This window comes from Anser brachyrhynchus, assembly GCF_964034855.1.
Source record: "Anser brachyrhynchus genome assembly, chromosome: 8".
Taxonomy (NCBI): domain Eukaryota; kingdom Metazoa; phylum Chordata; class Aves; order Anseriformes; family Anatidae; genus Anser; species Anser brachyrhynchus.
This window is the reverse complement of record NC_137702.1, coordinates 11,324,939-11,341,444: the sequence shown is the minus strand read 5'-3', so window position 1 is coordinate 11,341,444 and position 16,506 is coordinate 11,324,939. Positions and strand designations below refer to the sequence as shown.

General features: G+C 52.8%; 1 protein-coding gene across 8 annotated transcripts in view; it reads left to right on the top strand.

The window, feature by feature from the left end:
- Positions 1 to 16,506, top strand: part of PTPRF (protein tyrosine phosphatase receptor type F) — a 371,326-nt gene that overhangs the window by 301,983 nt on the left and 52,837 nt on the right. For all 8 annotated transcript variants that reach the window (XM_080603450.1, XM_080603448.1, XM_080603454.1 and 5 more), the window contains 5 exons: positions 1,910 to 2,491; positions 3,048 to 3,181; positions 3,952 to 4,096; positions 9,275 to 9,580; positions 12,340 to 12,533. In XM_080603450.1, coding sequence (XP_080459576.1) covers positions 1,910 to 2,491; positions 3,048 to 3,181; positions 3,952 to 4,096; positions 9,275 to 9,580; positions 12,340 to 12,533 — 1,361 coding nt within the window. The remainder of the gene's footprint in view (positions 1 to 1,909; positions 2,492 to 3,047; positions 3,182 to 3,951; positions 4,097 to 9,274; positions 9,581 to 12,339; positions 12,534 to 16,506) is intronic.

Below are 16,506 nucleotides of genomic sequence, written 5' to 3'. Positions count from 1 at the left end.
GCAGGCCACGGGGCTCTCCTGGGCCAGGGGACTGTGGACGTCTGCATTCAGAGAGCTGTGTGCACGTGCATTTCCTTTCCCTGCTGCAGTAAGGGCAGGACGAGGAGCTTAACCCCACAACGTGCCCTGCCTGTGGGCCTTGCCAGAGGGAGCATCCTGCCACCCTGCAGGGAGGAGCTATACACACTCTTAAAATTTAAAATCGTTGTATATTCCTGACGATTTTCTTTCTTCCCTTACTGCTCTGCCTCTCCCTCTCCCTTCCTCTCCTGTTGCTGTCCTTAAGACATGCTTCCTGCCGCTGTTTCACAGGTAGCCTTGCACAAAAGGGAACGTTACTGCTGATTGCTGACCGCTGGGGACGGGGCAGCCCGCCCACACAGCTCTCTGCTGGGAGGCTGAAGTACGTGCCCTGCCTTTCCCATCTAGGGCCAAGCAGGTTCACGCTGTCCCTCTCCTCTTCTCCTTGCAGTTGATTTGTAGCTCGGATTTCCACAGATGTGTCATCCTTTGAGTCTGCCTGGTCCCGCAGGTCCCCTCGTGCACTGTGGCCACCTTTAGCACCAAGTCCCTGCTTGAACAAATCACAGAACTGAGACTTAGCCCTCTCTGACCTGGTGATTAATAGCAAATTCTCCTTTACCTGGCGCTAGTCAGAGGCTGCTTTTAACCTCAGCCACACACCGCTCCCTTCACTCACAGTGCCTGCTACGTGGTACCTGTTTTCTTACAGAGGAGAGGCGTTGCCTTGGCTGTAGTACCTACCCAAGGGTGTGCAGGAGAAAGGGGCAGGATGGGGAGGTGGTTTGGGTGTGGAGAGAGGAAGCAGGGGCTGCTCCACTGCACTGATGGTTCCTGGTATTTACCCCTTTGGACCTGGGAAGGCTCTGCCTCGCTCCCCCTCCTGCTGGTGTCGTGTCCACTGCCACCCCAGGACTTCAGTCCCTTGCCTTCCTCCTGGTTTCTCTGTCTTGTCTGCACCTTCGCTCTGCATAGCTCAGAAGAACGAAGTACTTGGGAACCTTGATTTGGGCTGAGCATTTTTCCTATTTCCACCTCATGCACAGCTGCATTACAAGTCACTAATGACTTTAACTAGAGTGGTTCGTAGGAGGTTTAAACTTACTTTAGACTTAAATTCACTCATTGTCTTAACGTATTTGTGTACTCTGCAGATCTCTCTCATGCGTACTCTCTTTCTTTGTTCCTTTGGTAAAATGGCAAATCTGGAAATGTTTGCTTGCAGTAGCTACGTTCTCATTAACACTTCAGAGATGTCAGTGTCACAGAGTTCTTGTGTAACAGTTTGTCGTCTGGTTGCAGTTTGACACACCACCCAGTGAAATAGTCGATGTGAAAGTTGGTAATTTCTCTGGCTGTATCCCTCCTGCATGCACTGTAATACTCGCAAGGCATTCCCCCATCAACCCATCTAACAGCACTGTCCATGAACTCCCCGGGGCCTAGGGTGCTGTCTCTTTGGAAGCAGGGGCATAGCAGATGACTTGCAGTGCTCTGATTGCTTTACTGTATCCCTTTGTAAATCAGCTGTAAACCTGGCTACTGGGGCTGGGCCAGCCCAGCCCAGCAAGCACCTTCTCACTGCCAGCTGAACCCCCATGACAGAAACATTCCTGCATCCCCGTTGAATTACCTTTATTTAGCCTGCTGCTGGTAAGTGCGTCAAGCACGTCTAATAACATGATTGCTCTGTTTATCCTTCCATTAAGAACCACTTCAAGCAATATATGGTAATATAAAAATGCATGTTCTAGAGTATGAAATGATTTCTGCCTTTTAAAGAAGAATGTTAATGGGAGGTGGCAGCTCCATTTTTATCCCCGTGCACATTGCAGGGTTTGAGCTGACTGAATTATTTAAATCGCACCTCTCTGCCTTCCAATTGCAGCGCTGCCAAAACCTCCAACGGAGCCATTAGTGACTGAAACGACAGCTACCAGCGTGACCCTCACCTGGGATTCGGGCAACTCCGACCCCATTTCGTATTACGTCATCCAGTACAAGTCCAAGTCCTTGGAGGGTCAGTTCCAGGAGGTGGACGGTGTGGCAACGACCCGCTATAGCATAGGTGGGCTCAGCCCCTTCTCGGAGTACGAGTTCCGGGTCATTGCAGTCAATAACATTGGCAGGGGTCCCCCCAGCGAGCTGGTCGAGGCCCGGACAGGAGAGCAAGCTCCTTCAAGTCCCCCCCTCAAAGTCCAGGCACGGATGCTGAGCGCCAGCACCATGCTGGTCCAGTGGGAGCAGCCGGAGGAGCCAAACGGACAGATCCGAGGGTACCGCGTTTACTACACCACCGACCCACACCTGCCTTTGAGCATGTGGCAGAAGCACAACACCGACGACAGCCATCTCACCACCGTGGGGAGCCTCATCACAGGGACCACATACAGCATCCGTGTCCTGGCCTTCACTTCGGTGGGCGACGGGCCCCCCTCGGACATCATCCAGGTCAAAACGCAGCAAGGGGGTACGTATGGAGTGAGGTGCCTCCGTGCCCTGCCCTAGGGTGTGCGGCTCAGCTGCGTGTCTGGTCTGCACCAGGTGTCACAGCTGCACTCAGTGCTCAAATGATTGCGTGTCCAAGTGGCATCCCCACCCCGCAGCCAGCAGATTTAAGCTGTCAGCTTGCACCAGGGAACTAGGATCGATCTCTGTGCAAGTAACACAGCCCACTGTTTTGTCGCGGCTGTGGTGGCTAAAAATGTGACACAATGCCCTGGATTTGTATGTTGGCACCTATGCAGCCGTGCCAGGGTTTGAATACACACATGGAAGTAAGGAGCTGTGATGTAGAGCCGGGGGCTTGAAGTAAGCATGGTTCCCGTAGTCACCTGCCTGGGCCCCAGAGGTGCTTGCTTGCTAGCCAGGATATTCCAAGAGCCCCATACCGGTGAGAGGGAAGAAGGGAGGGTCCAGAAGGAAAGAGTGAGGATCCTCCCAAGGTAAAGCACGGACTCTGCAAAGCCATGGGACTCCTTTGCCTGCATCTGCCTCCTGGCACTAACCATGTGTTTGGTCCTCAGTTCCTGCCCAGCCAGCTGACTTCCAGGCAGAGGCAGAGTCTGACACCCGCATCCTGCTGACCTGGCTGCCCGCCTCTCAGGAACGCATTACCAAATACGAGCTGCTCTACTGGGAAGGAGAGGATGGCGTTCAGGTGAGTATCTCTGCTTCAGCAGCGCTCAGAGCCAGACATTCAGCGGCTTGAGAAGGGGCTCTGCTTGAGCTGGGATGACAACAAGACTCTTTCTTCACCACGTTTCTTCTGTCCCACGGGCGTGTGATGGGGTACAGCAATCTCTGTCTGGCTCCTGTGTAAGTGACCTCAGCAGTAAGTGTTGATTCCCAGCAAGGTAGCTAGTAGTAGCTTGGGACTGGAAAGGCTCCAGAATGCAATGGCACCATCCCTGATGTATCCATACTGCTGGTGTCTTTAAATGCTTGGACGGGCCAGTGGGGCATCCACATAGGTCTGAAATGACCTTCAAAATCTGTCTGTAGCTCCTAGACTCTCCGGAGCACTTCAAGAACAGATCGAGGATGGCCTAGAGAGAGCCCTTCCACATTTATTGACACGTCACTAGAAGAAGTTCAGCTCTGCATATATCAAAATTAGCACTGGCATCAGGGCAACACAGTAAGAATTGTGCCATGGCAGCATCACGGTGTGCCGTGGTCCTCTCCTTCCCCTGCGTTTCTAGTGGCATGAAAGCTAACAAAAATAAGTGTCCACCAGGTGAAGTGTCAGCAAAACCAGCCTTCAGTCAGCACTGTTCAGGTGCATTGGAGGTCCTGACTGCTTGGGGACAAGGGCTTCACTATTTCACAGGCAGACACCACGTGTTGGGAGGAATGTTGGAGCTGAGCACCAGCTTTTCTCTCTTCTCCAGCTACGCCAAGTAACCTGTGTTTCCCTTCATTTGCCAGCAAAAGGTGGAGTTTGACCCAACCTCGTCGTACGCTGTGGAAGGTCTCAAACCAGACACGCTGTATAAGTTCCGGCTGGGTGCCCGCTCTGAGCTGGGGGTAGGAGTCTACACCCCCACCATCGAAGCCAGAACTGCCCAATCCAGTAAGTGTTTGACATTGCACTGCTGAAGACAAAGCAAAAGCAGTCCAGTTCCCATCACCTGGGCACGGAGCAGCTCGGTGCCTCTGCCCTTGGGTGACCGCAGGGATGCCGGCGTGTAGTTTGCTAAAGGGCGTAATGGGGAAAGTCAGCTGAGATTTTGGATCAGGGCTCTTTGGCAGAGGGGGTGCACCCAAGTGGTAAGTTCTTTCTTTATGTCTCTTTGATCATGCTGTCTTTCCCTAAGGGTAGGTTCATAAAAACTGATGAAGGAGTGAAACAGACTGGGAAATTGCTTTGGAGAGATTGATTTGAGTGGGTTTGTGCATCTCTATGAATATACTCCCATGCAGACAAGCTGTCCGGACGGGCAGCATATAGGTGTTTGGCTGGCTCTAAATGTGACTGTCTCCAAACCATTGGATTTTCACCCCTTCACTCCCCATTCCAGCAGCCTTGCATCTCCAGGAGTCCTTCCCTGGTCCATACACTTGATTGCAAGGTGAGGCATCTTTTGAGGCCAGATGTGCCTGTGGCTGTCAGGTAGCTGGAGGAGTGAGCTTGGGAGAATGGATGTTGTCTGGGTTGTGTGAGCAAGCAAGGCTGCTGCTTCTGAGGCTGCAGCGCTGGGGGAAACCAGCACAAGCTGCAGCAGAGTTAATAGGGAGGCTAGATAACGAAGTGACCCAGGCAATATCACTTTCATCCTCACTCTGCCCCATGTGATCACAGAGCTGGAGTTCGCATTGCTCTGGTTGGCAGCTCAAAGAGCTGCGCATAAGCAGATTAGGGCTATCAAAGGGCCCTGCGATAAGCTCGTTTTCACTAACGATTTTTGGGCTTGCTATTATGCAAAGAGCATTAAAAAGGGGAAAAAAGACATTTCCGTTTTCACCGTCTGTCTGGGATTTACTAGCCATGTGGGGTGAGCAGTTGGCAAAGGCAGCCAGCCTTCCCTGCAGGGAGGGCGCTGGCATGCACAGCAGCAGCGAGCCTGAGACAGCCATTAGGAAGGGAGCTCGGGCAGGGAAGAGCAGCTCTGCTCACTACTGGAACGACCTTCTCTTTGAGGGAAACTCAGCTTCATTACCATATCAGTCGCAAGGATTCCTGCACCCTGTTAAGTGAGCTAATGGTGCCTTGGTGCTGCGAGATAGGCAGGTGTGAAAAAGGAGAGCGGTTCGGATCAAGCGGCTATAAATGCTTGAACACTGAGAACAAGTTCTGAGTAGGGGGATTTGTATACCTATTTCAGATAGCTTTTGTATTGATAGGCAAAGGCTGAAGCAACTCTTCCGCCTCTCAGTTTCACCAGTGGATGCTCATATCCTTGAACACAGTTAATCAAAGACAGCCTTGTGTGTAAATGAGTCCTCCAGTGTCACAACAGTCCGAGTAAGAGAAACCTTTACTTTGTGGACATCTTCCCATGACCTGCTCCATGTGCTGTCTGCTCACAGGGGATCTCATACTGGTCTGCTTTTAAGGTTGTCACTTCACTGGACAGTGGAGCAGTAGCTGACTGCTTCTGACATCTGTTCAGGAAGAGAAATGGGGACAGGCTGGAAAAGATTCAGCTCAAAGCCACAGGAATAACTTGGTTTGGCCAGTAAAACCTCCCTCATGTTGATGTACCTCAGAGTTCTTCAGTTTATCCAAAAAGCGACTGGGTCATGGCTTATGGTCCCCTACTTGAGAAGATTTCTAATGGCACTCTTTATTCTCCAAGAAAAGCGCTTGACAGTTACTCCTGGGCTATTCAGTGAGGCTGACACACCGCAGGTTGAGGAGTCCCAGGGCAGGGTGGATTCTTACATCCTGGGGGTCTCAAAGTCAAACAGGTCTTTCAGAAAGCTTTGCTGTAGCTCAGCAGAAGTTGTGTGCACAGCAAATGACTTCCAGGCAGAAATTCTTTGGTCTGCACTTAACACCACCTTGTGTTAGATGGTTGGATTGGTCCCCTGTGACCTTAAAACTTATTAATCTGGGAAGACTGTTGCTCCCAGCTACAAATTGGCCTCCTTCCTGCGCTCTTCCATCTGGCTGCACTGAGAAGGGCTGTTAGATCTCAGAGGATGACATGTTCAGGTGGGGCACAAACCGCAGGAGCAGACAGACTCCTGCTTTCCAAAGAGCCTGTCTTCAGGCTCTGTTCCTGGCCCTGACAAGCCAGTCAAGGGTAAGGCAGGAGGCACATCATTGATAATGAGTCACTAACGGGCTGGAGAGGGGTGTCTGCATTGCTGCTGCTGGCTCTTCTCATGGCATCCCTGCTTAGGAGCAGTGGGGATGTTTGTGCAGGAAGGCCACAGGGGTGCAGTGCCCTTTCACACCCTCCCACCTGAGAAGAGAGCTGCCCCCTGGGCTGTCTTTCCTGCTAAGCTGCTTGCTTAGCTGCTGGGCACCCCGCAAAAAGTACGAGCACGGCTGCTCCGAGGGGCTGAAGAGCACGGGGGAGTTCTCCAGGAGCCTGCAGCACTGCAGGCAGTCAGCGTGCTGCAGGAGAGGAGCGGCAGCTCCGTGCCCGTCAGGCCTCACCATTAACATGCTGTTCTCTCTTCAAGTGTGAAGGTGGATTTGAGGCTGCCTGTTCCCCAGCACGAGCAGTAGGTGGGCTGGGTGGGTGCACAGGGCAGCTGCGGGCCAGCGGGGGAGGCCGGATGGAGCAGCTCGGAGACGGCAGTGCTTGCGCCGTGTGCCTGTGGGTGCGTGCCGGCCACCCAGCCTGCTCTCTGCTGACCCCAGCAGGGACACTTTCACTCCTTACGCATTTTAAGTTGATCCTGCTTACGTTACCAAGTTTTATTTTGCTTTCTTTAAGTGTTTATCTGAGTTTGTGCCTTGTACATCATGTGTGTGACTCTTACCCAGTCAACAGCCAGCGTTTGTCCTGCCCGTGCTGCCAGCCAAAATTTTGGAGAAGGAGCTCACTGCCGCATCCTGAAGGGTGCTGTGGAGGCCCAAAGCCAGAGCAAGTCTCTGCAGTGAGAGGCTTCTCTGCAGACAGTGGCAAATGAAAGGTTTGCCAAGCTCTTTACATCTCACCTGTCCCCTCTGAGGGATGCCACCAGGCTCTGTCTTACGCTTTCCCTGAATTCACTCTTGCTGTCGCTTTGGTGTTGTATCTTCCTACTCTCTTCCCTGCCACTTCTCTACTTGATTAAGCAAAGGTGTGTGAGGATTCATTTTCTACCCCTCCTCCCTTCTAGTACACCAGATGGCGGGGCCGTTTCTGCTCTGCCTGCCTCAGGAAGGCAACTGCTTGCTTCCACGCATTGCTTTGGCTTCTCTTTCCTCCAGTACAGCCCATAGCAGCAGCCCAGCTCTGCCCAGGCACTCCACTTCATCTTTCCTCTTCCCAGGCAGCAGGGATGGGTCCCACTCCCTAAGCACAGAAGTGGACACTGAGGGTTATGAGCAGCCTCCAGCTGCCTCTGCAAGCGAGCAGCTCTTGTTCCCAGCAAGCAGAGGTCACTGGTGGCATTGGAGGTCCGGTTGTCTCCAGCTTTCCCAGATCTTCTTCCACTGCCATCCCATGCTCAGCACGGTTGAGGCACAATTGTTGGGTGTTTTAATTAGCTAAGTTCCCTGCTGCCGGCTGGGGTGATGCAGGTTGTGTTCTCCTGTGACTGGGCAGGCCAGACTGTCCCTGTGCCCCCAAAAGGCAAGCTCAGGTGCACTGATGGCTTCAAGGACTGCAGCATGGGGAGAAGCACCAGCTTCTCTTCCTGCATTTCTGGGTTTTTGGGTGCAGTGAAGAGGGGAAGCAGCCTTTCACCCACCATGGCAAAGCAAGATGCCTTATACTCCCTTATTGCTTGACCAGATGTCTTCCTACTGTGTGTGCTTTTTTGGTGGTGGTGCCCTGCCCTCTCTGCCTGGGGCTCTTGCTTTCCATGCAAGCACCCAGGGATGCACCCATCTCCCTTGTCCCTTCCACAACCACATGGGCTCCTTCCCTTCTCCGGGCTTCTGCCCTCATGAAAAACACCTGAGCGCAGCTCCCCTCCCCTTGTGTGCCGCCTGCAGCAGCAAGGCACGGCCTGGACAACACAAACCCCTCTGCAGGGGGCTGTGCTGCTTTGTTACTAGAGGCCCCTGACATCTCCGTAGCATCCCAGGCCAAATGAGAGGGGGCTGCTGCTCCTGTGACAGGGCTGCCATGCTGCCGGGGCGCTGGGGGGAGCAGAGCATCTCTAGGGCACTTGCCCAGTTTGCTGCCTTTTCCAGCCTTGCAGAACTATTGCCCTGTTGCAAGATTGCCACAACCCTCGGTCATCTCTCCCTTTCCTGGTCCCTCTCGTCCCCCAGATTTGTTTCACTTCTCTTTCCCAGCAATGCCGCGTGGACAGGACTGGTCCTCATCCACTGCCCAAACGCTCTTCCTCCCCCTGTGGTCAGTTAGCCCTGCTGGGGCTTAGAAGCTGCCTCAGACTGCAGGTGGTGTTTCACCTGGGAGGGATCAGACCTGCCTACCTTCTCCAGCAAGCTGCTGAGGCAGGTATCCAGTTTGGGAGGCATGAAGCAGTCAGTCCCAGGTACGAGGCAGCTGTGCAGAGCAGCACACCCGTGCTACCTCCTGGTCGTGCACGGCGCCTGGCTCCCACCTGGGTGAGATGCTGCTCACTGCTGACGGTCGGGATTTCAAACTCTGCCTGGACGCACTCCAGCCGGCCTCAGTCACCTGCCTTCCCTGCCCTCTGTTGTTTCCTTCACTTGTCTAGGAGCGGGCTTTTGCAAGCCTTCGTGCAGTCTGGTGTGTGAGCTTCTCCTTCTGCCACTCTTGCCTTCTGTAGCTTCCTGCCTCTTCTGCTTTCCATCTGCTTCTGATCCTCACTGAGAGCATCTTCCTTCTCCTTACCAGTCTCTCTCTCTCCCGTTACTCCCATTTGCTGTGTTTGGTAAAGTCAGCGTCCAGAACTGCACCGGGAGGAGCTGTTCTCTGCTGCAGAAGAGCCCTTCTGTCCCCATGCTGTTCATCAGGCTTTCAGATACAAATTGCCCCAGTGCCATCTTTGGTGACCCGCAGGGAAGGCAGGCAGACGCCCAGGAAGCTACTGGCTGCATTTTGTGCATCCGTTCGGTGCTCAGTTGGCTGGGTAAAAGTTCCCTGTGCATTTTGGTTTGTCCTTCCACTCATTTCCCTTCATCTCCCCACTTCCTTCATTTATTTATCCCCAGCCCCCTCCGCCCCACCCCAAGAAGTCGAGTGTGTAAGCACCAGCTCCACCACCATCCGGGTAAGTTGGGTGCCGCCGCCTGCCCAGAGCCGCAATGGGGTCATCACCCAGTACTCCATTGCCTACCAGGCAGTGGAAGGAGATGACAGCACCAAGCATGTGGTGGATGGCATTGGACGGGAGCACTCCAGCTGGGAGATCAAGGACCTGGAGAAATGGACCGAGTACAAGGTGTGGGTAAGGGCTCACACCGATGTGGGGCCGGGACCGGAGAGCATCCCCGTGCACGTGCGCACTGATGAGGATGGTAGGTGTTACCGAACTGCTCCCTCAGCTACCCCGGGGTGACCAGTGCTCCCCTAGATGAGTTGTTTGCAAGGAGGGGAGAGGGAGTGGGGATGCAGGCCCTGGGAGCGCTGCCTCGAGCAGCACTGGTTGCTGTCGGGAGCGGTGCTTTGGTCGGCTGCTTCAGGCAGCAGGTGAGGGCGTCACGGTGCTTTGGCTTTCCGGTGTTGTATGGTGGTGAGTTCCCTTTTCCTTAAGGCAACGTGAGCTCTGCCAGCCAAAGGCTTCTCACATTGCGAGACCAGGACTTGAAGTTTACTTGTTGACCTGAAATCCAGCAAACTAAGAAGGAGAAATGAAATCCATTTGAAACTTGTAGATATCACAGGAAAGCTGCTTCCCGCCCCGGCTTCCAGGCAAGCCACAGCTTATATAAATCTGCTCTTCCGCTCAAGAGTCAGAATATCGCATGTACAGAGCACTTTACTGGAAACGACAGCTTTAAAGAGAAATTGCTTTGTATTAGCAGGGCTGTCAGTTATGTCATCATGACTTAAGCCATTTCCTTTGAAAGTGCCAGAGCTCAGGGTGACAGTAGGAACTTCCATGGCTTCGTGCTGACCCCAGAAGCTGCAGATTTAATGGGAGGAGAAAGAGACGCACCATCCGGGCAAAGAAAGGATGATCTCTGCATTGCCCAGGCAGTCACAAATTGAAACCAGACGTGTTACGGTTCCCCTAAATGGACTGCCGCTGTCCCCCTCGTCTCGGTGGCTCTGGAAGCGGTGTCTGGGAATGCTCGCTGACGGCATGCCTGGGCTGGCAAACACATCTGTGTGTCTCCTGCTGCCTGTATTGTTTGCTTCAGTTCTCCTTCTGCAGACTTGTAGCCCAGGGGAAGCTGCTACCCCAGAAATGTCGCAGCGTGCTCTCTCAGTTTTTGGGCACTGGGGTTGGACGTTCCAGCTCAGCTGTCAGGAGTGATTTCACATCCCTCCGACACGCTGATGCTCAATAGATAGCCACGCTAAAGGAATGAGAAATGCTAAACTGCCGTCTGAAAACAAATTGAACTTTCCCTCTTGGGTCTGGGATGCAGCATACGCCTCCCATAACAGGGTAACTTCCCCTCCTGCAGTAGGACGGTGTGCCCTGAGACGCTGGGCTGCTCACACGCACAACTTTGCATGTCCCCACGACGTCCCTGGACTGTGTCCTGCCACGGCCTCTCGCCTTCTCTTGGCAGCAGAGCTTGGCACACAGCTTCCCTGCGGTTCTCAGGGAGGATCTTGCTTTTCGCTTGGACTTCTGGCTGTGTGTGGGGGCAGGTACCTTGCGAGGACAGGAAAACCCTGCGACTTGTCCAAGGTCACTGCGCTAAGTGAGCTGGATTACAGCGTAGGCTGCTCCAGCCAGGAGGTGGTAACTACTCAAGCACAGCCCCCTCCGTTCCCATATCTTGGGCTAGCCTCATAGCGCTAAAATGCTCCATTCCTCCTTTCTCTATTTTATTTAATTACATACAATTAAGAAGGACATCTGGGGAAAATAATGAATTGCCCTGCGGCTTAAAAACTGCGCGTACCTGCTGGGTAGCTGTTTCTTCCCCATCTAGTTGGTCGAAATAGCAGCATTCATTATGTCTGCTTGTCAGCTATCCATCCCTAATTATCTAATACTGATCGTTTCTTGCTGTGTTGAGAATTGGGGCGTAGGGGGTTCCAAACCCCTGGATTTTCCTGGGCACTGGGAGGTGGAAGGAGACACGCAGCAGAGGTGCGAGGATGGAGCCCAGGTCCCTCGCTGGGGTGCTGGGCACTCTCCCAGCAGCCGTACCCTCTGCAGGGAGCGCACACCTCCGCTCCCAGCTGCTTCGGGAGGCAGGAGCTCTCCAGGAGCAGCCAAGAGGCTAATTTTTTAGCATTGACATTTTTGTCACAGTCGATGCAAGAGCAAAAAGTAATAAGGAGGTAATTTTTCCAAATGGTAAATACGGTATAAATATATTTTTAAACGGGCCTCACCTTGCAAGAAAATTGATATTTTCTGGGCAGTGTAATTTTTCATTTTATTATCAAAAAGCATTCAGCTAGCCGTGCATGAAATACAGTCCCTAGAGCTGTCACAATCCCCACAGGCCCCTTTATCTGTCTGAGTTCAGTGACTGCTGTCTCTGAGCTCTGGGTTATTGTTTTAGGATGGTGCTTTTCCCCCTCATTAACCTCTTGCTGTCGCAGGGGATGAGCGTGCACGCGCTCTGGCTTGTGGCAGGTACCAGGGCTCCCCGCGAGGCAGGCTCAGCACCCAGTCGTGCTACCTGGGGCTGCTGGACTGCGTTCAGATGTACGCAAGGGGATCTGAGAGGAGGAGGTGTGCAGTGACAGGCAGGATGCAAAAAGGGCTTCCAAACCCCTGCCTCCGCTGCAGGGCACCCTGAGCTGCAAGGGGTTACGGTACTCTTTATATTCCTGTATTGCTCTTTGCTTCTGGCCACTGCTGGGGGACAAGAAATGAATCTGACCCGGCACAGCTGCTCTTACAGGGGCACTAGTGCATATCACAGCCCTGCTGTTTCCCACTGAGAGCAGCAGAAGCACTGGGACAGGGTCAGGGTTATGGCCACATTGGAAAACCGCAGTACGACCTCCCGGGCGGGTGCAGGGGACCTGTGCCAGCAGGGTCATCCTTGCAATGAGGCGGAGGGAAGGTAGCGAAGGAGTAAGAGCTGGCTGACAGCGGTTGCGTGGTGCCTGCTAAGTGTCCGTCCCATGTGTGTTACAGTGCCCAGTGCCCCACCGCGAAAGGTGGAGGTAGAGTCTGTGAATTCGACCGCCATCCGGGTGAGCTGGAAGCTGCCCATCTCCAACAAGCAGCACGGGCAGATCCGGGGGTACCAGGTCACGTACGTGAAGCTGGAAAACAACGAGCCCCGAGGGCAGCCGGTGATCAAGGACGTCATGCTGTCGGAGGCACAGGTACGGCACGGGGACCTCAGGCTGGTGGGCATGGCACCTTCCCTCTCTGCAGGAGGGCTGGGCTGGCTGGGTCCAAGCATTTCTCGGCTGCCCCTTGCGGCTCTGCAGCGTGGGACACAGCCCTGCCTGAGCAGGGTGAACAGTTTATCCACAGACCATGGCTTGCAAACTGGTAAAAAGTTTTATCAGGAAAAAGCTGCTGTAGGAAAGATGATGTATCGGGTGATGCTCCTCTCTTCCCCCTTCTCCCACGTGTACCTCTCTCCGCCTGCCTCATCCTGTGCAGACTCCAGCTGGAGCAATTTGTGTTTTGCTGGTCAGGTTATAACCCTTTGGAGAGCTGTAAATAAGCCTCGAGTCTGCTGCTTTCGTGCTGCTGACTGCGTGCAGAGCAAAGCCCGTCTCTGGGCACAGCCCATAGGGTGCTGCCAGTCCGTGGGACGCGTGGGGTAGTTGGGCACCCTCGGGTGGGGACAGTTGCCAGGCTGGGCAGCCCTGGCATGGCTGAGCAGAGCCTCCTGTCCCTCCTGCTGGTGCAAGGCAGGGACTTGACCTTGCATTGCTTCTTGAAACCAAACTGAAGAGAAGCCACCTGAGTCTGGGAAGGGCTGGAAGAAAAAGTGGTGAGGTGCAGGCCCACATCGCCTGTAAACAACTTCACCTTCTGCCGTCCCGATACCACACTCTGCTCGTATTTATGCAGTCTCCTGGGTACCTCGCTGGCAGTTAGCCAAGGCCCCATTCCCACCCAGAGCTACAGGCATGGTTATGGGCTCTGTTCAGCCTCCTAAAAAGGTACTAGCCTCTTTCCCAGGGTCCCAGGAAGTTTTAGGTGCCCTGTGATGATACACAACTCCTCTATGGAGCAAGGGTCCTTCGTTGTGGATGACCCGTGCTGTTCTCAACAAAGATAATCGTATAAATGAAGTACAGGATCTGCTGCTGTTGGAAGCGACGAGTAATCGATTCAGAGCTGGCTTGCTTGAATGATGCCCAATATAAATACTGGTGAGCTGCAACGATTAATTGATCTATCTCCTGAACGCAGCTGTGAATCATTTATACGTTTGTCAGTGGGGAGTGCAGTGCACAGAGGCGGCTTTGCTCCCCATTCATATTCTGAAGGATAAAACTCGGTAATAATGTGGAAGGGGAAAACTTTAAAGAGAAAATGCTGTAAGGGTCCTCGCAGTGTTATCTGGGGCACATCTCTGTTTGTTTCAGATGTTGCTTTATTTTAATCATTAGAAAAGCTACTTGCTGCCCTTTACTTATTCCGGGAGGATATAATCTTCCATGTTGTTTGAACAATTGGTGCTTTGTTGTTCAGCTGGAGTTTGGAGTTAATGGGTTGGTCTCAAGCATAGGTGGGTAAAGCTGGCAGTGTTCTTGTTGGTGTTTTCACATAGTTTATGCTTGCCCGGCCAGTTCTGCTTTCATTCCTTACTCATATACATTTTGGAGAGAGGAAGGAACCCCATACTGATGTGCAGAGCCACTAATGTAGCAGAGCCAGGAACTTTCCAAGGACTGCTGGATTTTGCATGACTTTGAATGTGTGCAGTTGTCATCAAGGAGGCGAGTTGCTTAAAGTTTCCTGTCCTGTCAAACCACTTACCAGTCTTTCATATTTGGTGAATTTATGTGGGAAAGTCCTTGATTGCTGCAATATTTATTTGCTGGCATGCATTGTGCTGAGTTCATCTGCTGAAATTCCTGAATGGAAGTGAAGGCCATGAGACAGTTGCACAGAAGTGACTGCTGTGAAGGAGTCACGTCACTCGTGGGATAAACTAATGATGACCCTGCGGGGAAGAGGTTTCACTGGCTTGGCAGAAGAGCTCTTTATTTCCTGAAAGAGTGAGAAGCCAGGCATGACCTGTGCTTGTGATGAAATGCATCTGCTCCAGAAGCTGAAGAACCCTCTGAGAGCTGCCATCTTTTAGTACAGCAGCACGTGTCTTTGCCAACAGCCAGAGGTATTTTCAATGGAAGAAAACAAAGATTGACTGGTACACCTGTCCCTGAAGGTCATGGGATGTAGATGGAGTCCTGTTCAGTACTCATAAACATTCGTAACATTTAAATTGATGTACAAGTTGACAGTTAAACTGAAAATCTGGGGTCAGAGCAGAAATTCTCAGGACATGTAGGCAGAACCCCTCCTCCTGCCCAGGCAGGCTGTCTGCTGATTCTGAGTAGGTATGTATACCACATAATCTGCTTCCTGCAGATGGTACGAAGACACTGGTATTAAAGCTGACTCATGATTTTTGACGATTGAAGATGAGAAATAGAGAGAGAGTAAACGAAGATGAAAGGAAGAAGAAAAAGGGAATGGAGATGTTAGCTATGCAGATAATACAGATTCTCAGTTTTCAAAACGATTGGAGCGGAAAGGATTCAACCATCAGCAGTGAAGTGGGGGCCCTGGTGCCGGAGAGATCACATTTATTTTGCAGCCTCCTGCCTAGGAAGAATAATCAGTTGTCTGGAAGGTCCTGTGATGGAGCTGAGGCTTCTCACTCCTCTCTATGGCTGTGACTGATGACCTCCGTCAGGCTTCTGTGTGCCTTCATGTCTGAGCTCCCACTCCTACGGACAGACTCATGGACCAGCAAAAGTGGCTGTTTCCTGGGGAGAAGCACCCAGTGACAGCGAGTATCCCACCCGCACCACCTCCTGCAACCCCTGCCATCGTGGCTCAGCCAGGTCCCACGACAGGCAATGGCAGAAGGTTCGTTTCTGTGCCCTGGGTCTCCTTCACGTCTGCCACTGGGGGTGCAGGTTCCTGGCTGTGATCAGCCCGGCACAGAGAGCGCCTCCGAAAGGAGCAGGGGCACCAGTGGGGGGTCTTGGCTGAGCCCTGCCACTCTTGTTTGCACCCTCCAAGACAAGCAGCTGGACCAGGTGTGAATCTAGGTGTTTGATCATTGTGTCCTGCTCCCAGCCTGCTTGTCCTCATCGCAGACCGGAACATCTTTGGGGCGTGCTTTCTCCCCTACCCTCGACTTTGTGGCATTTGCTGCTTCTGCTGGGAGCTGGCTGGATACACTGGAGGTCTGGTTTTGTGGAGAGACTCCTGCCACCTCCTCCTCCCGCTCTGCAGAGTCATAGCAGGGGAGATGTATGCAGCCCACAAGAAGGACTGCAGGCTTATGGGAAGACTGTGTGGTCTTTGCAGGTGGCACTTCTCCATCCAGCATGGAGACTGAATGCACGTCCCACCAGAAGAGCAGGAAGAGGTAACGGCAAGCACTTCAAGCTGCTGGAATGAGATCAAAGAAGATGGGAAGCAGAGACTCCTGTTCTCCCTGGGCAGTGCCCACCCCAGGCGTAACACAGAGGAATTTACAGCCTCCCCCTTTTGCTGGGTGCTAGTCAGGGATCCTTATCTGGATCTACTTGGAACAACTCCTCCTGCTTGCGCGCACCTAGGTGCGGAGGTGAGATATACCCTGCTTCATGAGTGGAGCAAAACTGAACGGCACAATCCAGAAGGCTTTGCAGTAACGGACAAAGAAGTTCTGGAGCTCACAGACTTCTTATCCAACAGGCTCAGCACCCTGAGCATGCATCTGGAGCTGCACTGTTGCACCACGGTCGCTGAAGCAGAGAGAAGGATCTGCAGGAAACCCCCAGTATCCGCTTCCCTTAGCTGGGGCTGGAGTGTGTCTTTTGTAAGAGCCATGGTCAGGGAAAACAGCCGTTCCCTGGTGAGACATGACTGTACTGTGCGGTGTTGAAGTGTAAAATGAAACGTTAAGGCATTGCAGCTGCCATAAATACAGACTGTTAGCTTTAGCACTTCCCTGAGCCATCCTGCCTCATGCGCACAGCACTGTCTGAATTCTTTTTATGACAGCTCCTGGGCCTTTCAGATCAATTTGTCTTACTGACCAATCTTAAGCATTTAAGAAGCAATTGAGCAAGTTTAGGAAGGAAATGTTTTGATCCACAGATGATATTTTCA